Source organism: Leptopilina boulardi, unplaced genomic scaffold (assembly GCF_019393585.1).
Source record: "Leptopilina boulardi isolate dan_hultmark-lab unplaced genomic scaffold, ZJU_Lbou_2.1 LbouV2_90, whole genome shotgun sequence".
Classification (NCBI taxonomy): Eukaryota; Metazoa; Arthropoda; class Insecta; order Hymenoptera; family Figitidae; genus Leptopilina; species Leptopilina boulardi.
Genome location: NW_026138039.1, coordinates 366,624 through 392,501, shown reverse-complemented (window position 1 = coordinate 392,501; position 25,878 = coordinate 366,624). Strand labels below are relative to the sequence as shown.

Sequence of the window (25,878 nt, the reverse complement as noted above, 5' to 3'; positions counted from 1 at the left end):
AATGGTCATCAAAGTATTAGTGAAACTATTTCTTCCAAAAAAGAGTTTGTCTCAAATTCAATTAATAGAAAAGACATCGGGCAGAAAAAAATTTCGACGAGAAAAAAATTTTAGATCACTGCTTATATACCAATCAAGTGGCATCTCAACTGCGAGAAACAGTGATGTTCGCCCTCCCTTTGCGGCGTTGAGTGAACTAAAGTCCAGAGCTGAGCCATCAGCGCAGCGCGGGAACATTTAAAAAATTTGATTTTATTAGATATTTTATTTTATAATAATTAACGAATTATTAAGTATGACATTATGTTATTAATAATTATTAATGACATTAATTATTTATTAAGTTAATTATTTGTCATATTTAAAATAAAATATCTAATAAAATCAAATTTTTCAAATGTTCCCGCGCTGCGCTGATGGCTCAGCTCTGGACTTTAGTTCACTCAACGCCGCAAAGGGAGGGCGAACATCACTGTTTCTCGCAGTTGAGATGCCACTTGATTGGTATATAAGCAGTGATCTAAAATTTTTTTCTCGTCGAAATTTTTTTCTGCCCGATGTCTCTCCTATTAATTGGATTTGAGACAAACTCTTTTTTGGAAGAAATAGTTTCACTAATACTTTGATGACCATTTTTTTATTTTAATTTAATTATTAAAAATAAAATAATAATAATAATAACTATTAAAAAATAATAAAAATATAAATTTTTTTTTAAATTATTGATTTTTTAAATTATTATTAAAATTTTTAATATTGGCTAATTATTGGTTGCCAATAATTTGCCAATGATGGTTGCCAATCATTGGCATCGGCGTGGACAGCCCATGACTTTACCAATAATGGTCCATTATTGGGTGCCATTATTGGAATTATATTGGCATCCCTGGCTCCCATTATTGGGCCATTAATACGCCAATGGTATTTTTCCCATTGGGTAATTAAATGTTTGTTTAAACCTGATAAAAAATTATATTGTTTGAAATAAACGTTAATTAAATTGAATTTTCATTGTTCTTAGTGCATTTCTATATTATCATGTTTCAAAAACATTGAATTTCTTGAATAAATATTATATTCCCTTAATTGAAATAATTTATTTTTTCGGTCGAATTAAGTGATGCAATCAAGCAATTTTCCTGAAGCAATAATATAAACTTGTATACATATTATAAGTTTGATTCCCTAATTTATTTATTCGAGTTGTTCAGTAAGTACACGTACATATATAAAGAAAATATTGTTATTAGAATAGGAAAAATATTTTTCTGCGTATCTGAAAAGTAACGCTATTTGATTAAGAATACTCATTATTGAAAAATACGATTATCTACACACATAAAAATGATTTGATTGAATCAAAGAAATCATTTTATAAAATCACTTATTAAGTCAAAAATAAAATTTATTTAATAGAAAAATTTAATTGATTTTAAGAAAAAATGATTTTGGAACGTTTTGAACTGAAGAAATTTTTTTAACAGACATGTTTAATCTAAAGAAAAATTTCTTTGAATCAAAGAAATATTTTTTCCAAACTTAAGCACGCTGATTTACTACGAGCGTTCACTGCGCGCGCATCAGCTACGTAAAGTCACAAACAGCTGCGTGTGCCTTTTTATGCAGATAAATTTCGTTTCAAGTTTTTTTGTAGTGAGTGACAAAGAATTAAATTGAATTAAACATTAATCAATCCAAGTGTTTAATATACTTTAAGCATTTTCATATTATATTGTTTCAAGAACATTCAATTTCTAGAAATAATATTATATTATCTTAAATGAAATAATTTATTTTTTCAGTTGAAATAGTGATATAATCTTGAAGGAAATCATTTTTTTGTTTCCTTGAAAATATTTTTTATTTAATTAATTAACTTGATTAACGCATAGTTCTTGAATTAAGAATTTAGTATTTGGCAGAAGTAAATATGTTATTATCGCAACCCAATATTTTATTTTCCCGAAGTACCAAAAAGTATTCAATCAAGAATACATATTAGGTTATTAAGCAAAATAATAAAATATTGTCTGAAGAATTTCCATTTCTTGAATCAAATAGTTTTATGCATTTGCTTTGAATTAATTTTTTACTTAATACAAATCCCGTATTCTTGATCCAAGAAAATATTTCTCTCCAAATGGATGTGAATCTTACATAGGAGTTTTTGAAAACCATCAATTGAGTCAGGATGGCATAGTGGTCTACGTTACTGCCTTTGGTGCGCGCAACTCGGGTTCAGTTCCTCGGACCGTGAAAAATTTTCATTCAAGGTATACTTGTTTTAGTTGTGTTAAGTATTAATTAAATATAAATGTGTATGTAAAATAAACATTATTTAAATAAATAATAAAAAATATGAATGTTAATAATAAATAAAAATGTTTGACTTAAGAATTAGACATGGTGGGATAAGGAAGGGGTAAATTCAAGTAAATATTTACTTGTATTGGAAAAATATTTTTTTGGTTCAACTCCATAAGTTTTCTCAAGTCAAGAAAATATTTTCTTGAGTTAATATATTTTACATTTCTTAGAAGTCAATAAACTTCTTAGACGAATTCCATATTTTCTTGGACCAAGAACATATGGTCTCCTCACAATATAAATAATATTTTGATTTAAATCTTCTCTTACTTGATCCAATATTGCAAAGATTTCAATGAATCAAATGAAACAATTGATTTGACTACATATATTCTCAGAACAAGAAAATATTTTCTTCCTTTAATGTATTTCACATTTGTTACAAGTTGATTAATATATTGCTCGAATTCCATATTTTCTTGGATCAAGAATATATGCTCTCGTCCCAAATATATACTATCTCAAGACAATCGTTTACTTGAACCAATGCCGTAATTGACTTGTCCCTATTCAATTCCACGGTTTACTTGAAGCAAGTAAAATTTTCTTGATTCAATACTATTTTTTTTCAGTGCACGAGCAGACATTTTTCTTTCTGTAAAGGGGAGGCCAATAAAAATTAGGACTTAAACTCCTCCTCCCTGCAGAAAGAATAATTTTTTATTTGTGGCTTAAAAAATTAAAAATGGAGAAAAATTTAATTTTTTTAGTTTTTACAATATTTAGTTCCATCGCCTCAATAAAAAATGAAGATTTTTTGCCAATAAAAATTAAGATTTAAACTCCTTCCCACTGTAGAAAGAAAGATTTCTATTCATGTGATCAAAAATCAAAAATAAAGAAAAAATTTAATTTTTTTATTTTGACAATATTTAGTCCCATCCCCTAAATAAAAGGTGTAGTTTTTTTGCCTTAAAAATTAAGATTTAAACTCCTCCCCATTACAGAAAGAAAAATGTCTGCTCGTGGTGTAAAAAAGTTAAAATTGAGAAATTATTTAATTTTTTAAATTGACATTATTTGATTGTTGTGCTTATACCTATGTACCACTTGCACAAATCAAGTGACTATTAATTGTTTATCACTTTAATAATTGAAATTCTTGCAAAAATTAACTCTATAAATGTTCATTTACCCTCCCAATACTTATTTTTAAATATTTTCATCAATTAAAAGCTTTGTTTTGATAATTACCCAAATCTGACTTAGATTCGCTCCAGCTGGGTCGAACTTGGGTAAATCAAATCCGCCAGAGAAATCACTTTTCTTTAAAAGCAACCAACGTATACTTACGTTTAGGGTCTTAATATTTTTGTAGGGGGCGTTGGAATAATAAACTACAAAAAAATCTCATATGCAAAACACTGTCAATTAAAGTTGCTTCAGACACACCGTGTTGCCTAACCACCTTATATATATCGAATAAAAAAGTACCATATGAACAATGTGCTGATGATAACATTTATCCATGAGTTCTCTGGGCAAAGTAGCAAAAGCTTTGCAAGGCCAAATCCTCACGAAATGTCGAGTAACCCATTTCAGGGATTTTCGGTACAATTCATCTAAGCCGTAAGCTGCAGCAAGAGGCATACACTCCAAAACTCCTACAGCACAAACTTGACAAGGCTGTAAAAAATTTTTAAATTCAGATTAAAAAAAGTCTGAATATTAAATATTTGCCATTTTTAATGGAAATACTTACTTTATGAAATAAGTGGCAATATTTCACTTTAAGAGTGTATCCTATTACTTCCTTGAGACCTTCTAAGCAAAGCATGTCTGATAATGTTGCCAATTCCATAATACTTATGGTATCAGGAATGTTACTTTCGCCGCTATATATGTGGCATAATGCAAAATGAACTGCGTTGTAAGAATAACTGTAATCAAAAAATTTATTTTCAACTTCTAAATAACAATATATTTGTAGAGTAAGGATTTTCCCTTCCGGAATGTTTAATAAAAAGTTGAGAAAAATTCGATCCTTGGAAGGAATGAAATAACATAAAAATTGTATGTTATTAATATTGTTCATTGTCACAAAACAAGAAACGACGTTTCGATGACTTGGTTCGTCATCATCTTCAGGTTAAATTTACAAAAAATTAATTGAACCATTACATCTTGGCGTTAAAATTTTATTTTGCACAGACTATGCTGGCACGTCAGGTTTATAGATCGGTATCGTCAAGACCTGACGTGCCAGCATAGTCTGTGTAAAATAAAATTTTAACGCTAAGATGTAACGGTTCAATTAATTTTTTGTAAGTTTAACCTGAAGATGATGACGAACCAAGTCATCGAAACGTCGTTTCTTGTTTTGTGACAATGAACAATATTAATAACATACAATTTTTATGTTATTTCATTCCTTCCAAGGATCGAATTTTTCTCAACTTTTTATTAACAATATATTTGTATTTGTTTACTCTTACAATACGCATAATTCACAGATTCTAAATATATTCTTAATCCACCCAGATAGCACAACAATTTGTCACAATTTTGCAGCAAGTTGGCAATGCCAAATTGCAAGTTTGCATTGCCAACTTGCTGCAAAACTGTGGCAAATATCGATATGTCCACCCTTTTTAAACTTTGCAGTGTAAACTTGCTGCAAAATCACTGTAAAAAAGCTGAATGAGTTTTCTGCAGAATTTCAAAAACAATTTGATGAAAAATGATACGGAAAATTTTCTTAAATTTGTAAATGCAATTTTTTGGAAAATAAAACTTGCTGCAAAATTGTGACAAATTGTTGTGCTATCTGGGCACTTATAAAAAAATTATGTTTTTTACTTTTATTATATACATTTATTTTGGTTTTCTCAATGAAAACAAGTTATTATATTAGTAAGTGTAAATCGATTTATTCCAAAACAAGTGCGAGTTGCACTCGCACTAATTCGAGGGTTCCGTACACCGAAAATAATCTCTTTTTCGTATATGGCATTCTTTGTCAAATTTTACCCCATATCTGTCCATTTTTGGTTTCAACGAAAAAATTTCAACAAGGGCTTAAATTAAAGCTTAAAGCCTATATTTTTTAATCTATGACATTTTTAAAAAATCCAAAATAGCGGACTTGTACGTCTATCCACAGCAGTCGTGGAGCAAAAAAATATTCTATTTGTTGCTAAATAAATGTGGAATTGATAACAAAAAAAAATTTAGTATGTCAGAAAACATGCTTTTTGATACGTGTTCTATACAGCCTTAAATGATATTTGAAAAAGTTCAAAAATATCAAAATGGCGGATCAAAAATGGCAGACATTTTTCAAAATTCATTGAATTCGCCTTAAACTTGTTACTCGGGGGTTTTCGAGGTTGCTGATTACGAATATAATATCCGTTTTTAAAAATTCAAAATGGCGAATCCAATATGGCAGACGAGAAAATAAAAACTCATCGGATTCGCTTTTAAATCGTTAGTCGGGTAATTTCGGGGTCGCTGATCAAGAATCTGAAGTCAGTTTTTAAAAATTTTAAATGGCAGATCTAATGTGTCAGAAATTTTTTTAAAAATTTATAATTTTTTTAAATAAGTTTCTTAACATTTTTGTATTTTTTCGAAAAATATTTTTTTCTTCGTCTTTTGTTTTCCACCAGACACTATTTTAGAGGTAGAAATCACCCTTGAAATTTTTTATTTGTGATTTGATTTACTTTTTTAAAAAAACTTGTACAATTATTGTAAAATGTATAATTTTAGCTTTATTACGTCCTGCATCCGTTAGGTGGCAGAAGCATGCAAGGAGCATAACGTCGCAGCTGTTATTATATTAATTTCTAACTTTTCGTTTTAAAATCGCGTTTATGTATAGATTTACACAATCTTTCGGATTTAAGAAATTTACAAAATAAGAATCCTTGTTATTAAAAAAAATGTCCGCTTTTTGAGAAAAAAGTGTTTTAAAACCAATGTTTATCTTTTCACTCGTTAGATTTCAATCGAACCATTTTTATCGAGATTCGAGTGTTACTAAGAATGCTGGGATATTCTGAGTGAATCTTATTAGAAATAGAGATACTGTTGTTAAAAACATAGCCCTATTATAGGAGAATTAATTGATCCGAAATTGCATATTAGATATCATCGATTATGACGCCTCTGGCGGAAAAGCGGTGTACTTAGGACTTTCAAAATTAACTTAATTATTATTTTTTAAATATTTTCATCAATATGCGATAAATGTTTTGATAATTATTTTATTGACAAGTTTTAACATAATTTTTTTTGTATGACTTTTACAAAGGAATAACAATTATAGAATAATAATCTTTGTATTCATTCCTTCATTCATTCACATTTTCTTAGTACTTGAATTTTCTCATTATTATTACATTATACATACATATATATCTTTACTTTGATAATAAGGGTTCTCGAAGGTTTCTACCTGAAATTTGTTTTGTCAAAACAGCTTTCAGTTGAGGGTTCGTAAGATGGTATATGACCTTTTAAATACTGTCCTGAAAGGTGAAGTTGTGTCCCCTACTTTACCAGCCCGGTTCGAACAATCACCATGTGGTTATATGTACTGGAGAATAAAAAGCAAGAAGAAAATTTTTTGTGCCAGCACCTTTGGGTTAAATCGATTTACAACACATCATATAGGCTTATTGAATTGAACTAAAATTATAAAACTTTTGAATATTAACATTTATTATTATTGGAGCAATATATGCTCGTAATCGTGAAGTACTGAGGAAAACGAATATATCAAAATAAATTAAACAATGTTTATATTTAAAAATTTTATAATTTTTTTGAAAAACTCATTAAGCGTCATAAAATAATATTGTCATCAAGCCCGAGAACGCTACACAGGCTCACCGCTGTAATTGACTTACTCGAGGTCTGAGTCCGGGACAGGCCGATAGAGTGAAGGTATACCACTTCCCTTTACAGGACCCAATCCGTGATCGCTCGATTCGTCCAAACAGCCTTGGGTTGAGGGAAAATTTTTTTATTATTGTATATGATCTTAGTACTATTTAAACCTAATCGCACGCATAACTTAAAATTAACCTAATTACATTTTATTCTAAACTTATTCTATTCTGCCTGTGCCCGGGCTTCCGTTTCCCGTTCCTCTTGACTTCTGGCTTTTACTCTTCATATACAATTATAAAATTATGTCGTAATCGCCCACCCACTTTGAATTTTAAACTTTACCCTGTCCCTCTCTCACTCTTTCCAAATCCTTCATCCACTTTTCTCCTTGCCCACTTCTATCCAATATCCATACAACCCTCTCATCTACCCCAATATTCTCATCCATTCCTTTTGCATATCTTTCCAACACGTGTCCTCAATCTTCCTCCTCATACCCACACACTCTACATAGCTTTTCTTGCACAGCCTTCCAATATTTACACACTCCCATTCCTTCCCCTATTCTAAATCTCATCACTCTACACCACTTACTTTCTCTTGCTCTTTTTTTCAAATATTCAGGCATTCCTTCCTCCTTCACCATTTTATACCATGCGTTGTATCTGGACCCCATTATCTTACCCCATCTATCCTTTTCATCCTTGTCCACCCACCCTATGCTCATTTCCATCCATCCACGCCCCCCATTCATTCCCTCTCTTAACGCTTCCTGTCTCTCTCTTTCCCATACTGTACATTCTTTCTCACTTCTCCTCTCTTCCTCTCTAACCATCCTCCAACACAAATGCGTCCATTCATTTCCTCTTTCTAGTCTCATTTTTTTTCCTCCAACCGCCAAGCTCTCCTCCTTTGCCGCACCACCATTTTTTCACTACCTAACTCTTCTCTTAACATGTATCCTGGGCAATTTGCACTCACCCCCATCACCCATCTGAGAAACCTCTCATGCATCCTTTCCACATTCTTCCATTCTTTCCATCCCCACACTTCTACACCATAACTCACAATCGACCACACTAATACATCAAACAACCACACTCTTTTCTTCCAATCATCCTTAAACCTTCTCTTCCCTATTCCCCATACTTGCCCCATACTCTTGCATGCTCTTTCTACCCTTCTTCTCACATTCAATTCATGTCTTCCATTATTACTAAACCAAAACCCTAAATAACAAAATTCATCCTTTTCCTCTGCCATTCTTCCATTTATCTTCCACACTTTTTTTTCTCTCCTTCTTCTATTCCTGAATCTCATGACCTTCGTTTTTTTCGCATTTACCCATAGACCTTTATTAGACGCATACTTTTCAAACTCACTCAACATAAACTTCATTCCTGCCTCATTCTCCGCCATCAATACTACGTCATCTGCATACGCTAACGAATACACTCTTCCTCTGCCTAGGATCACACCACCTTTCTCTCTCTTTTGCAGTCTCTCCTCCATGTCCGCTATTAACAAACTGAAGAGAATTGGACTCAACGGGCATCCCTGCATGAAACCTCTTCCTATCCAAAATTCCTCTCCTAACCTCCCACCCACTCTAACCCACGCCCTTACGTCCATATACAGCTCTTGTATTCTCTCTGCCAATCCGTCATTTATCCCTCTCTCTTTCAGCGCTTTTCACAATATTTTTCTATTTACCGATGGAAACGCTCCTTTAAAATCAACGAATGTAGCCACCATCTTCCCTCCATTTTCCTTTAACTTCCTATTCACCACATAATTTACAGTGTATATATGCTCCATAGTTCCCATTCCTCTTCTAAAACCTGCCTGATTGTGTGGTATACCTCGCATTCTCTTTACATTCCTTTCCTACCTTCCTCTTAATATTTCAACATACACTTTGTATGCAACTGGCATCAACGTTATTCCTCTGTAATCATCAATTTTCTTTCCCTCCCCTTTTTTCACCAAAGGCACTATAATTCCCGTTTTCCATTCTTCAGGCCATCCTTCTCCTTTCCATACACTGTTCATTATACTACATAACTGCTCTTCTACCACTTCTCCTCCATATTTCAAACTCTCTGCTTCTATCACATCATGCCCTGCTGCCTTATTCCTTTTTAATTTTCCTATAGCCCCTACTACCTCTTCTCTACTTATTTCCTCTTCCCCATCATTTTCTATTATCTTTCTGCCTTCCCCTCTAACTCTCTTTTCCACCCCTCCGCTCATATCTTTGAAGAATTTCGTCCATTCTGGCATTTTTATTTCTTTATTTATTACTATCCTCCTATTTCGCTCTCTATTGATGACTTCCCACTCTCTTCCATCTTTAATTGCCTTTTCCACTTCTATAAATTTTTTGTTTTCTTCTTCCCTTTTTCGTTTTATAAGCTTAGCGTGATCCCTGTGCCTCTCATTGTACTCTTTTCTCTCCATCCTCCCTTCTCTCCACTCCCTGATGTATCCTCTCATCCTTTCCTTACTCTGTTTGCATTCCTCATCCCTCCATCTCCTGCCACCTATTCTTTCCACTTCACTTATTTCCGTCTCTTTTTTGACCTTATTTATACACTCTCTTATTTTGCCCAATTTCTCGTTCACATCTTCCTTCCCTGACCAGTCTAAACACTCTTTCTTCATTCTATCCTCAAATTCTAGTAACGACCCAATCTCCCACCTACCCATCTTAATTTCTTCTCGTCTTTGTTCTCTGCTCCTATCTACTCGGTCCTTCCTTCTCCCTGTCCCTTCTATTTGTACTATAAGTGGGTAGTGATCCGATCCAATTTCCCTTCCTACTTCCATACTGGCTATACTTCCCTTTACTTTGTCATCTACTAACACATAATCAATAACCGTACTTCCTTTCCCCACATACGTATATTCTCCATGTCTGTCCCCTGTTACATTTCCGTTACATATATTCCATCCCATTTCCTCGATAGTGCTGATCAATTTCATTCCCTCCTTGTCCACTTCTTTATGTCTTGAATTTCTAGTGTTCTTTTCCTCTTCTTCATTCCATTCTCCTCCTCCTAGTTCTCCTGTCCACGCGTTCAGGTGGACATTCAGGTTCATTCAGGTTCCTATTAATACTTTACTCCTTTTTACTTAATTATTATATAGTTTATAATATTTTTCTGCAATTTGTCGATCAATAACTTACTGCATGTGTTGAATCTTCTTATATTATATTTGTCTTTTTCATTTTTGTATTGGGCCAAAAAAATAAATTCCTATTTTTGTATAGTATTAATAATTATATATGTATTTTAAGGATAAAACATTGATTATTGAATAATTTTTTTATGCATAAAAAAAGGATATTGCATAATATTGGTATAGAAGATATTTGTTTCTTTTGGTTGTCTTAAATGTTTCATATAAAAAATACTTCAATTTATTTAGTTTTTTTTGGTATTGGATAACATTGGCATTAAAGATATTACATTTTTGAGAATAAGAAAGATATTGGATAACATTGGTATTGAATATGTTTTGATAATGCAACAAAAATATTCATTGTTTGATAATAGTGGCAGCTGGCTTTTGGAAAAATTTTTTGGTATTAAATAATTTTAGCATTAAAGATATTTGGATTTTAAGGATAATATTAATAAAAAGTGCAGAGGAAAATAAGTTAAATAATAATCATTCTCGAAAATGATGTAATGTGGAAAAAGATGAAACAACGCTAATTCACGTTCAGAAAAGACTATCATTGTTGCATTAGTTAGCTAAATTATAGTAAATGAAATATTTTATAGGTGAAACACATGTCAGTTAATTTTTTTAAAGCAAGAAACTAAAATAAGCGATTAGTTTTGAAAATTGGCTTTATCGTCAGTTTAAAAGTTCAAGAAGGATACCATGTCGAACATAAAAGAGTATTTTATTTTAAGTAATAAAGATTTTAAAAATATTGAAAATGTAAATGAAATGTTAAATGATATGCATATGTATAAATTTCAAGAATTATTAAAAAATGATTCAAATTCTTTTTTCATTATGCAAAGTACTTTGTATTTACAAATGCTTGATTTAATTGTTCCAATTGGAGAAAGAGATAAACATATTCAAATAGTTTTTAGCGGTAATAACAATTCTAGTCATTGGATTTGTGTTTATTACGATGGAGTAAGAATTTATATTTTTGATAGCCTTAATGCAGGGTGTTTGAATATTCATCAAATAGAATATTTAATTAGATTTTTCCCTTTTAAACCAACAGAATTTTTTGTAGGTGTTGATCAACAGCCGATTGGTACAGTTAAGTGTGAAGTATATGAAATAGCATTTGCAACATCTGTATTGGTTAACAGTGTAAATTAAAAGATTAATTTATGAAACTGATAATAATATAATGAGGAAGCATTTGATACCATTTTTTGAAAACAATTAATTCATTCATTTTCCGGCAGTTAGAATGTCTAATATTAGGATTTCGATTTGTAGAGAATCATTGGAATTGTCTTTTCATAAATCGAGCTAAAGAACTTCAAAATGATGAACTAAACCTTTCATATTTATTAAAGACTTTTCCCAGTAAAAATTACAACAGAGTTCTGTCTACTGAAACTGAGAATGAAAAGAAAATACCCAAAGAAAAAAATTTGTCATGAAAGATAAAGCAATTATCTACAGAATTTGAAGAGGGATTTACATGTTGATGTAAATTCAGTATACACAACAGGAAATAATAAAATAATATCTAGTTTTATTGTTAAGGAAAATTTTAATCTCATGACATATCCTACAATGTTTCCTTATGGTGATCCTAGATGGACTGTTAACCTTAAGCATACTCAAGGTACTTATAATTTTATTCATTTACAATTTTATATGTATCGTCTTTCAAAGAGAAGAAAAAAGCGTGGATTGCCACATGTGCGTTTAACTATATGTTTACATACACAAATTTGCGATTCAGAAACTTTAAATAAAATGATATGTGCTGAAATCACAGACGAAATAAAGAATCCAGAACTTTTTAACATTGTAAAGCGATTTTAAGTTCATGGGCCTTGTGGTAAACAAAATAGGAATTCACCCTACATGGATCCTGAGATGGGTCAATTAAATGTATTGCTGACAATTCGATTATCGTAGCATATAATCTTTATTTCAGTACAAAATTTAAAGGTCATATTGACTGTGCAATAGTTGGTATTATATTATTATAACACCATAATGTTGAAATAGTAATACAGTAACGATTACAAAAATAATATTATTATTTTTGTGAGATCAAAATTCCAATAACTGTACGTCAAATAAAAATTAATTTTTAATTTTTTATAAAAAATTATAGATACCACGCGCGTTTCTTTTAGCTAGTTAACTATAATAATCTTGGTATTCATTCAATTATTCACTCATTCCGTCCGGACCCTTGCTGGGTTTTCGGTGACAGAGAGAACAAGTTATGGAGAGAGAAAGATATATCTTTATTTTGCAAATAAGGGTTCGCTTGACCTGCAATCTGTTAAAGAGGATTAATTAATAACTCTGAGGACCCAGGTAATTATTTCTTTCTCCCTTTATCACGTGAAAAAACTATAAAGAAAGTCTAAAACTGAATAGGTAACGCATAACTTTCTTTCTTACACCAAGGTATATAACATAAGTACTTCTTTGTTTAACATTGCGTTTCTCTATCTAGACAATTCAAAATGGCATAAGAACACTTTTTTTCAAAGACATATTAATATGTCAATTTTATATATTTTCGGACACTTTTTGGTATTACCATAAAGTTTGAACTCTTTTCTACATAATGCATATATTCTATTTAAATTATATTGTGATTAAATAGAAAAATTTCAAGTTTTTGGAACTTGATACATTCTTCTTGTTTTGAAGGTTTGTGTTAAACAGTGGGACACCTATTATTAAATAATGAATAATTGTTTCAATAATAATATTCTGCTTCATACTTTATAAATATATATGTTTTGCATTAAATAACGTTAACAAATGTTGCAAAACACTCATAATTTAATAATATTTTACATTTTTATAATACGATGTCAAGTTTCATATGAAAAATTGCTACTATTTTTTCTTACGTTTACAGTACTGCTGATCATACGTCATAATTTGGTCATAACCTAAAAAAATTTTGGAGGAAAATTTGAATAGTCGTTCTCTTATCAAGTGTTATTTTTTAAACGTTGTCGAACAATAATTGTAATAATTATAAATTTTGAATTTTTTAATGTTTTTAGCATAAAAAAATCACATTTTTAGTCGCTGTGTAAGTATAAATGCGCATGCGTATAGCTGACACAACTTATAATTAGTGTTGCCAAAATCCACGTTTCATAAACTTAAATTTTTGCCTGTCCCAGTGTTTAATGTCCCACTGTTTAAATTGAGCAATCGCAAGAAATTATTTAAATAAAAATTTTTTGTAAAATTTTAAAATATTTTAAATTATTGGATATTATACTTAAAAACATGTGTAAACGAAGTAACAATTACACTTTTTTTTAAAACTATCCTATCTATACAGGGTGTTCCAAAAGTATGGAAACTTGCAAATATCTCGAAAAGTACGAATTTTTGTAAAAAATGTTCAGGACAAAAATTGTTCCAAACAAAAAGATGTACATCTTTGAAACCAAAAAATTGGGCCCGGAGCCCAAAGTTGGGCCCTACAATGAAAAAAGTGGTTTTCTTAAATGAGACCACTAATTTTCAGTATCAAATTCGTAATCCGCATGAAATTCTGCGTTCAGACATGTGATATAAGTGCCCAAAATATTGGGCCCAATCCAAGATATTGGGTCCAAAATTTATCAACAGATAAATAAATTTTAAAAAATCGCATCTTGGAGGGATTTTGAGATCACAGGATTAGAAATTGGAAGCTAATTTTCAAATTGAGCATAGAGCCCAATGTAAGATTCTGCACCCCAATGTGAGGGCCCAATATTTGTGGAATTTGTACCACAAGTCTAAGCCCAGAATTTCAGAACGATTACGAAATGGAAGGAAACTAGTTTTTTTACTGTAGACCTCACATTGGGCTGCAGAATCTTACATTGGGCTCTGTGCCCAATTTGAAAAGTAGCTTTGAATTTCTAATCCTGTGACCCCAAAAACTCCAAAAGATGCGATTTTATAAATTTATTAATTTGTCAAAAAATGTCGAGCCCAATCCCAGGCATTGGGGCCAATATTTTTTGGCTTTTGTTCTACAAGTTTAAACCCAGAATTTCATAACGATTCTGAAATAGATACTGAAAATTAGTGGGTTTTATTGAAACAACTAATTTTTTTTAATGTGGGCCTCACATTGGGCCGCAGAATCTTACATTGGGCTTTGTGTACAATTTAAAAATTAGCTTCGAATTTCTAATCCTGTGACCCCAAAAACTCCTAAAGATGCGATTTTTTAAATTTATTTATTTAACGAAAAATGTTGGGCCTAATCCCAGACATTGGGCCCAATATTTTTGACATTTTTACTGCAAGTCTAAACCAAGAAATTCATGGGGATTACGAATTGGATACTGAAAATTAATGGGTTTTATTTAAGACAACTATTTTTTTTACCGTGGGCCTCACATTGGGCGGCGGAATCTTACATTGTGCTCTATGCCCAATTTGAAAATTAGCTTCCAATTTCTAATCCTATGATCTCAAAATCCCTCCAAGATGCGATATTTAAAAATTTATTTATCTGTACCACACGTCTAAACGCAGAATTTCATGGGGATTACGAATTTGATACTGAAAATTAGTGGTCTCATTTAAGAAAACCACTTTTTTCATTGTAGGGCCCAACTTTGGGCTCCGGGCCCAATTTTTTCGTTTCAAAGATGTACATCTTTTTGTTTGGAACAACTTTTGTCTGGAACATTTATTACAAAAATTAGTACTTTTCGAGATATTTGCAAGTTTCCATACTTTTGGAACACGCTGTATAAAAATCAGCATTGTATTTCAACTCGATTTCAAGAAAAAATTTACTCCGTAACGTCAAAAACAGTTTTTTTCAATTTTCTTTGTAAATAATGAATCAATGTGGCTAAAATTTTTGAAGATAGTTGATAGCTGAATTTGGTTTGGCGAAAAAACCGAATTGGAACGTTACGGTGAATTATTTTTTTCTTACCGTGAATTCTTTTTTCTTATACATTTGAATTGACGTTTGTTTATTCGAGTTTGCATTATAAATGAATAAAATGAATGCTTCGACGTCTAAAAAAGCCGATTTGGAATAAGAAATATATAATTTAAAAAAAATAAATGAAAGCGAAGTGTGACAGAATCACCGACGATTTTATCAAGTGAGTAGTGTTCATATGATAAATTTACCATATGAGCAGTACTCACATGGTAAAATTGTCGGTAAATCTATCACTTTTATTTCTTTTTGAAAAATTATATATTTCTTATTCCAAATCGGCTTTTTTAGACTTCGAAACATTTATTCTTATTCATTTATAATGCAAACTCGAATAAACAAACGTCAATTCAAATGTTTAAGAGAAAAGAATTCACGGTAAGAAAAAAATAATTCACCGTAACGTTCCAACTCGGTTTTTTCGCCAAGCTGCATTCAACTTAAGTTACCATCAATTCTTTTCGCTTACTCCTAATTCTTTTTTTTTACTAGGTATAAATACGTATATATCTTATTTGTAATGAACTACTGATTACTCATATAAGAGTGTCCTTTTTGCTCTTATTGGCTGATCAGTAGTTACTGATTCATAGTTACTCATAGTTCTCTCATTCTTTTGGATATTTGGTAGTTTTATTGGATAAAAGGCAAAATTGATTATAATGGATTAAAGTAAAAATTGGTTATATTGAATTAAAGGAAAAATTGGTTATATTTAGTAAAAGGTCAAATTAATTGTATTGAATTAAAGGAAAAATTGGTTATTTTTAATAAAAGGTAAAATTGGTTGTATTGAATTACAGACAAAATTGGTTATATTTAATAAAAGGCAAAATTGGTTATATTAGAGAGAGTTAGCAAAAGCGTTACCCCCACAGCACCGAAAATTTCCTGAAAATTTCCTAAAGATTTATTTGCAAACTTCGGAAACTTTAATTGCAAAGTTTAGAGAAAATTGTATAAAGATTTAAATGTCCAATATGAATAAATGTTTGGCGTAAAACTTGACGGAAGATTTAAATTAAATTTTCCAGAAATTTTCGACGCGAAAATTGAGTGAAGATTTAAATTAAAGTTTCGTGAAATGTTTGGCGTAAAAGTTGACTAAAAATTTAAATTAAATATTTATTAAAAATTTATACCGAAAGTTGAGTGAAAATGTAATTTAAATATTCAGTCAATTTTTGTGACGAACATTTCCTAAAAATTTAAATTAAATTTTCAGAAAAGGTTGGACGAAAATATTTGTAAAAAATACAAAAATAATATTTCAGAAGTATTAATATTATTATTAATATTAATAATAGTAATAGATAGATAGATAGATCTTTATTATTATTATTATTATTATTATTATTATCAATAAAAAAAATTTACTATCTGGGATTAAAAATAAAATAAATAATATACAAACATTGTTGCTCTGCTTTGATTCACATTGAATCAAGCACTGCATTCTTGTTGAGCAAGAACTTTTGAAAACAAATTATGGGGTGCTGGGGATTGAACCTACATTCGCCGCGCGCTAGCTAAAGACCCTAACCACTACACTACAGATATCTGACTGAAAAAAAAATATCTTCCACACACTCTACAACTTTATATTATCGACTTTTCAGTCGATAAGTAGGATCACTTGTCTATCAGTAAGTTGTAGAGTGTGTGGAAGTTTTTTTTTCAGCCAGATATCTGTAGTGTAGTGGTTAGGGTCTTTAGCTAGCGCGCGGCGAATGTAGGTTCAATCCCCAGCACCCCATAATTTGTTTTCAAAAGTTCTTACTCAACAAGCATGCAGTGCTTGATTCAATGTGAATCAAAACAGAGCAACAATGTTTGTATATTATTTATTTTATTTTTAATCCTAGATAGTAAATTTTTTTTATTGATAATAATAATAATAATAATAATAATAATAATAATAATAATTAAGATCTATCTATCTATCTATGTATTATTATTATTAATATTAATAATAATATTAATACTTCTGAAATATTATTTTTGTATTTTTTACAAATATTTTCGTCCAACCTTTTCTGAAAATTTAATTTAAATTTTTAGGAAATGTTCGTCACAAAAATTGACTGAATATTTAAATTACATTTTCACTCAACTTTCGGTATAAATTTTTAATAAATATTTAATTTAAATTTTTAGTCAACTTTTACGCCAAACATTTCACGAAACTTTAATTTAAATCTTCACTCAATTTTCGCGTCGAAAATTTCTGGAAAATTTAATTTAAATCTTCCGTCAAGTTTTACGCCAAACATTTATTCATATTGGACATTTAAATCTTTATACAATTTTCTCTAAACTTTGCAATTAAAGTTTCCGAAGTTTGCAAATAAATCTTTAGGAAATTTTCAGGAAATTTTCGGTGCTGTGGGGGTAAAGATATTTAGATTTTCATCAATCAAAAATAAAATTAAACGAAGTATACTATGGCCAACATAAAAGAGTATGTTATTTTAAGTGATAAAGATTTAAAAATTATTGAAAATAGAAATAAATTGTTAAATTACATGCATATGTACAAATTTGAAGATTTATTAAGACAAGATGGGGGTCCCTTTTTATAAAAGAAGTTTATGTTCATTTCATGAACATTTTGCTTCCTCATTGCGCAAAGCAAAAGATTTGCTTCCTCTTGGAGGAAGCAATAAATTAATAATTTATATACATATTATTTTTAAAATATGATAAATGATTTCAAAAAATATATCTTCTTCCACCTTTTTCACTCTTTCAACCGTTTTATTGCTGTTATCGACTGATTCCGGTATAATCGCTTTTTCCGTTACAGCAGATTCCGGTTCAATCTTTTTAGTTTGAATTTGTTGAATTTGTTTATAAAAGAAATTTGTTATAAATTCAAACACTGAAAAATTCAATTATTAGAAGAAGAATAATGGAATTCTTCCTTAAAGATTTATTCTTTAAATTTAAATGAAATCTAAACTTTATATACATATATACCAATCAGTTTCTTTTGACGTAAGGAATAAGATTATTATATGTACCCGAGACAAAATTTCGAGCCTACTTTGAACCTTACTTTCAGCCTACAATTCTCCGCTCTCTGAGAAGCTCATAAAATTTTTTTATAAAGGGTCCTAGAATACAGAAATGGACCTAAAGAGCCTACAATCAGCCTAAACTGTGTCGCTTTCGTCCATTTTCTCCTAGTTTAGGTTGATTCTAGTAAGTGTAGGGTTAAATTTGCAGTATCAAAAAGGTCGAAAGGAGGGTCGTCAGTAAAAATATTGTAGGGTTGTTTAGGAAGTTTTTAGTCTCATTGGGGTCATTATGAGATGACCTTCGGAAAAATTTTTTCCCTTGCTTGATTTACGACCCTATTGTAAATTAATGCTGGTGAAATTTGTTAGTAAAAATATAATATTAATAAATATTAATGTTACATAATATTTAATATTATATTTGAGATCCTTAAATTTTTCTGATTCTTATGGTATGTTGTTCGACTTAAAAAGTATGGAAAATAAAATAATTATATACATATATGTATTAAGAATTTATTTTCCATACTTTCAAGTAAAACATACAGTTGGAATCAGAGAAATTCAACGGTCTCAAATATAATATTAACTATTTTATAGCATTAATATTTATTAATATTATATTTTTACTAACCAATGTCATTAGCATCAATTTACAATATTATCATAAATAAGGTAAAAGATCCAAGTTTCCGTGGTGGCCATATAGTCCATTTATTTTATTTATTATTATTATTTATTTATTTATTAATACAAACATTATAACGATGCTGAAGTACGCAGCGTTTATAATCAACGATTCGAAATTAATTTTTATTTAACACGGAAAATTATAAAATAGGGTAAGTGTACCAATTACGGCGTGTCCATAAAAAAATAACTATTATTACTATTATATTTAATATAACTGTTGCAATATGATTAAAAAAAATTATTTTAATATTTTTTTGATACAATTAATTATAAAGATACACATTTAAACAATTATTAATTTAATTATTAATTTAATTATTAAAGATCAAATTTTTTTCCGCGCCGCAATTTAAACATTACTAAGATTTTCATTGTCTCTAATTTCGGCGGGAAAAGTATCTTCAAAATACACGTAATTTTGGTCACCGAAATTGATCCACCGAAACTGATACAAACGCGCCGCAATAGAAAATTACGGTATTAGTTTTAATTTCTCATATTTGTTTAAATAATCGATTTTTATAAAGTTGAACATTTTTTTTAAAACCTATATAACATAACCTTTTAGTTTAATAAGTCTTAAATTGAGTTTATACAATAGAAATGTCGAATTTTCTATTTCAAAGGTGTTTTGACTCGAATCGCGCCGCAATTAGTGCATTTACCCTAGTTTATTTAAAAATATATTTTTTTATAATTTGTTAATTAATAAACTCTACAAAAAATATTTTTCAAGCAAAATTTTTTAAAATTTTCATTCTAAAAAAGTATTTTTCTTAAAAAATCGTTCATCATAAACGTTGCGTACTTCAACATCGTCTTTATATACAAATTATATACAATATAGAACACAAATATACAAATTTATATATGTAGAATATACACTAAGACACAATTATTTTTTTTACATTACTTTGTGTAAATATCACTTTAATCACACGGAGATATACGCTTTAGAAAATCGAAACTAACTTTGTCGAAGTCGACAAAAGACTGGTGGGAAAACGGTTTTTGGCTTGGTGATACTTGTGTTTTTACTATAGTAAATTTTGTGTAAAAAATTTGGAAATTCCAAAACTATATTTTGTGTATATACACAAATAGGTATATATATATATATATATATATACCCGTTTCTTCAACCCATAAGCATCTGAGATGTTTTGTACTTTTCGGTCCCATTTTTATGATGGCTTTGGTTTTCATGTATTTTTTCCGGACACCAAAAAGTGACCCTTTTTGAACAATGGAATTAAAATGAGAAATTTATAATTTTTTATATTTCAGAAAATACTATTTCTAATTTTGTACCTAAATGTAACCAGAGCCCTCCTGTGGAGAATGGTTGGTTGAGTTTTACATTTTATAGCACCTACAAATGTTTTAAAGTCCGTCGAGCTATATTGCACCTCATTTCAGTAAATTTCAGTTCAAGTGCCAAGTAGGATGAAAAAAGGGTCAGAAAAGTTTGTTTACCTGTCAGTAAAAATTCAAGTAGTCTCATAAGGTCTAATAAGGTCCATTTTAGGTTCAAAGCTTTGAAACAATTTTTTTATTAAAATCGATTTTTTGAAAAAAAGTAAAAAAAAATTTTTTTTAGGGGGTACTTTCTAAAATTGTTGTGTTCATTTTGAGATATTAATGTGACAAATGTACATACCGAATTTTAGCCAAATCCGTTAAAACGTATTAACGATATCGTGTTCACAAAAACTTTTTTAACTAAAATATGAATTTTTGAATTTTTTAATTTATTCTTTAAATTTTAATGAAATATAAACTTTATATATACCAATCGATTCGTCTTGATATGAGGAATACGATTTTACTATGTATTGCCTTTAATTTTGCTTTCAATAAATTTTTTCGATTAAAATCGATTTTTTTGAAAAAATGCCAAAAAAATTTTTTTGTGGGTATTTACTAAAATCATTGTGTCCATTTTGAGATATTGATGTGACAAATATACGTACCAAATTTTAGCCAAATCCGCTAAAACGTATTAAAGTTATCGTGTTCACAAAAAAATGGTTCCACACACACACATACACACACACACACACACACACACATACACACACACATACATACATCCGGACAATTGACCAGGGACTTATATATGACATTTATAAATAGAAAAAAATTTGTTTGGTGCATTTCTAATAATTTCATAATTTGAAGGACTACATAGCTTCCTCTAGAGGAAGCAAAAAGATTCCATTTCATTTTTTAATATGCAAAGTACTTTGTATGCACAAATGTTTGATTTTATTGTCCCAATAAGAGAAGGTGATAAACATATTCAAATACTTTTTAGCGGTAATAACAATTATGGTAACTGAATTTGTGTTTATTACGATAGAGTAAGGCTTTATATTTTTGATAGCCTTAATGAGGGGTGTTTAAATGTGCATCAAATAAAATGTTTAATTAGATTGTTCTCTTTTACACCAACAGTAGTTTTTGAAGCTGTTGAGTATATGGTGGAGTATATGCAATAGCATTTGCAACATCTATATTATTTAACGTAATGCCAAACCGTGTAAATTATGAAACTGATAATAACAAAATGAGAAACCATTTTAAGTCAATGTTTGAAAATAATCACTTAAATCATTTTCCGGCAGTAAGAACGTCTCACAATAGGAATTCGATAATAGAGAAGGATTAGAACCGTCTTTTCATAAATTGAACTTAGGAACAGAAAAATTATATTTTAAACTCTTGTTCTGTTTTTAATACTTTGCACAGTAATAATATTAACAGAGTTCTATTAACATAAGATTTAAAAATTAAACATTCTCTAAATGACACTAGTGAAAAGAAAATAATTCGTACAACTGATAATAATGTGAACAAAATTTCACCACATGAATATTTAAAAATGAAAAATTTTCTGAGTAAAGAAAATGATAAAAAGATAATTCGAGCAATTAAAGAGAAGGAAAGAAAAAGGAATGCAAGGCGCGAAGTTACATATGAGCAGAAAATAATAAGACAGGAGAATGAGAGATTGAGAAAACGTAATCGTAATAAAACAGAAATAAAAAAGAAAGAGCGCAAAAAATATTTGACATGCAAAAAAAAAAAAATTATCTATAAAAACTGAAGATGGAAAAAAAATACGCAAGGATAAAAATTTGGCATGTAGGAAAAGAAAATATCAATGGAAACTCAAGATGAAAAGAAAGTGGGTCAAGAAAAGAATTTGGCATGTAAAAACGATAATTGGAATAAAAAAAGTGCAGGAGTTGCAATAATGTCTTTTAAAGATTTCAATGAAAGTAAAGTTCCACAGAATTATTTAGGTTTAATAAATCTAAAATATAAGTTTTGTAATGCGTTACATTTTTTGTGTGAAAGACCGTCACATAGATCATATAGATACATCACCGAGAAATGTCCCCGTGAAGAGGACATTATGATATCGCCTGAATGTCACAAAAATATTCCCGCTTGATATCAGCTTGACATTCGAGCAATATTCCTTGCTACTTGGGTGGTAGATCCAATATAAAGAAATTTTTTTTTACGTTTCTAATATTAAATTTTTATGAAAAAAAATGAATAAAAAATATGGTTAATGCACACTAGCAACGTAGTCGGCCGCTTGCGGACGACAAAGTTGCTAGTTATTGTAGTAATATTGAACATTTTTAAGACGATGTACTATGTGACCTGTATTTTCTCGTTTTCCCGCTAGGGTTGTTAGTACCGTCGATATGTAAATGTTTCTATTAAATCAGGAGGACTCTGTTTTTGTTCTTCGGAGGGTATAGTTGTGTATCAGTTATAGTGAATGGCGAAATAACTTTTACTTGCCTACCCTAGATAATCTGTTTCCGAACATTAAGTTTTTACAAAAGATTTTATTTTGTTCCTAACCAACCTAAATTTAAGTTTGTGTGTAGCATATAGCAGCATTTCTATTCCTCATATATCTCACTTTACAAGACGCGAACATGAGCAGCTAACGTTATGTCTCCACCAACCTGTGCGTGCTTCAAATCTGTGGAATGAGTTTTATTTGTCTCTGTTATTTCTACACGACTTGAACACTAGAATGGGTCTTGTACCTCACAATAAAAACTAAGTGCTTACTCAAATTTATATTATTTACGACTTTATTACCAAATTTCATCGCCAAGATCCAAAAGAAGTGGTCTCAGCACAACGACAGACCATCAACGTCCTGACGTCATCTTTACCTATACTCACGGACAGCCAAATGTATGGGATGTTTGCTTTGTTGCTCTCTCTCGTCTTCCGTATAAATTTCACATTGCAAAATATTTAAATGCTCTATAGTTATTTGATTTGATAACATTTGTTAGGTTATATAGCAGTACCGGTATATGCGTGCAGGTTGTGTGCTTTCGATTTGACAATTTTTTAAATTCTCGGGTCTTCATAGTCTTAAAGTTAAATATCGTATTATTAACGAAATATAAAACTAACTTAGACAAATAATTCTGAATCAAACAAAGAAATTTTAATTTATAAGAGAGCTTGTTTATTTGTTGGTCCCAGGATCGAATCAGTTTAGATACTAAGCATTATGTTAATTATGAGTTTGTTTTTTTTCTTTCTATTTAATATGATCGATAATAATGGGGCTATTCTTTTATCTCTCTTGAACTTAATTACAATTTATACTCAATGGGGAATTTCAGCATGATTTATCTTGTTCACTGATTACTTTATATGGGCTCCTTAATGAAGCTTAACTAATTAAATTAAACTTTTCTCGCTCTCCCATGTTGGGGCGGAGGGGAGCTTGGGGCCTATCACAGTATTAAAGTTAATACACATTGCAACGATCGCCTGCATTTTTGGTCTTGTTATAACCGTCCCTCGTGTTGCGATAAGTTCGCACTTGTAATTTAAAATAATAATATTTTTTTATTTTTTTCTTTTCATTCCAAATTTTAAACTTAAATCTTTAAATGTCTTCCCAAATAATTCTGCGTCGGACCAAGTCCATGCCAATGCCGAAGTACTGCTGGATAAATGCAGGCCCTTATCCAACTCCCATACCTCTTCCAGGCCTGGCTCATCTGAATCTTTAAATTCTGAAATAGCGACCCGGTCTTCGACTACGAGACTTGCACATTTGTCAAGTCAACTTTTAAGCAGGCTCGTTCGCTCTGAGAGCGCCATCTATGATCTTGACAATCCAAACAAATGCAACCTGTCCCTCTCCCCTAACCCCAACTCACCGTGTAAGACAAATAGTGAGTATGCCAGGAAAAGGAGCAAGAACGATATTCTCATACCTAGTCAACATGAACATTGTACAGCTCACAGATCTTACACCGACTCATCTCTTTTTGGGCCGTCCATCCACAAGCATACATCTTTCTGTGACTTGCCCGTCTGAAAAAACTTGTACAAGTTCATTAATGAACATGTACAAGAACTTGTACATTTTCTTGTACAAGTTTTTTCAGGCGGATGGTTTTTAGAGCGACCACGGTTCCGCGATTTATCTACTTTTGAGGCTTCAGCACCTTCGTTTCACTGACACGGAGGCCTGGTCTAAACTCAGAAGTCAGTCATTGTCTCCCCATCCTTTATCAGCTCAACCCATAGATTTCGCATACAAGCTCACTGATTCAGCTCACAATCTGGACATTCTCTCTTTACCCATTGATGATCATCCCTCTTTTGTCAAAAATAGCACGCTTCGTTCAGACTTGAATAGTGATACGACGATGCATTCCCTGGAGGATTCAATGGAGGACGAGTATCAAGCAATTGACATCAAAAAGTATCTGACGTCCTAGAATAACCTAAAAAAAGCTACTGAGAAAGTGGGGGTGGTTCCGATTCAATACAAGTCCCAGTTGATTTTGTGACCAATTCCTATAACATGATACCCGTCTTCACATGCTACTAGTCCCAAATCTAATTCTGAAAGAAAGCCTATCCCATTTTACTACAACTCTGCATTTTTATTTCTGTATACACCATTCTAACTCTCATCGGTTCCTAAGGTGCTGTACTGAACTCACATCCCCCTTACGGGTTGAGGACAACCTGGTTCTTCTGGGGGATTTCAATTCCCCCCTGCCTTAATTTCCTTCCTACCGACTAAATTCAAGAGGAAAATGTCTAATGTATCTTATTGATTCAAGAAACTTAATTGTCACGAAGGAGGATACTTCCACTTATAGATCCCCGGCGAATGGAGCGGAAAGTGTGCTTGACCTCATCCTTTTTTCTCCAGTCATGGCAGGCTTTTCGACTTCCGAAACCCTCCCCGACCATTTTGGCTACGACCATCTTCTTGTGGTACTTACAATTGACCTATGATAACTCAGTCAGCCTGCAATAGCCATTCTCCAATTAAGCCTACTTGGTGGTAGGTTACCCCAGCGCGGTAACTCTATATCTCCCCAGATGGGAGGTAAAAGAGTCTGGGGCTTGGACAGAGTCTTCCAAGGTAAATTACCCCCTACCATGAACGCAACTAATGACGGAGCTTTTGGGTCATCAACTTCTGCAAAAAGTACTCTGTACCTGGTAAGGATCAAATCGCGAATATCATGTTTCGTAAACTTCCTCTTTCAAGCCTGGAAGAGTTAAGGGACATTTTAAACACGTGCCTTCGTACCTCAATTTTCCCTGACTTGTGGACGGAATCTTTAGTCAAGTTTATCCCTAAACCAGGAGGCAAGGGATATAGACCTATCTCCCTTGCATCTTCTGTAGGAAAGCTCATGGAACGCCTGATTCAAAAAAGATTGGACGATTTTGTTGAATTTAACCGCCTGATCCCCAATCATCAGTTTGGTTACA

General features: G+C 31.0%; 1 protein-coding gene across 5 annotated transcripts in view; it reads right to left on the bottom strand.

Moving 5' to 3' along the window:
• The window catches only part of LOC127290860 (uncharacterized), a 108,725-nt gene that overhangs the window by 22,047 nt on the left and 60,800 nt on the right, over positions 1 to 25,878 (bottom strand). For all 5 annotated transcript variants that reach the window (XM_051319669.1, XM_051319667.1, XM_051319668.1 and 2 more), the window contains 2 exons: positions 4,070 to 4,247; positions 3,802 to 3,993 (listed from right to left, as the gene is read on the bottom strand). In XM_051319669.1, the coding sequence (XP_051175626.1) occupies positions 3,802 to 3,993; positions 4,070 to 4,247 (370 nt within the window). The remainder of the gene's footprint in view (positions 1 to 3,801; positions 3,994 to 4,069; positions 4,248 to 25,878) is intronic.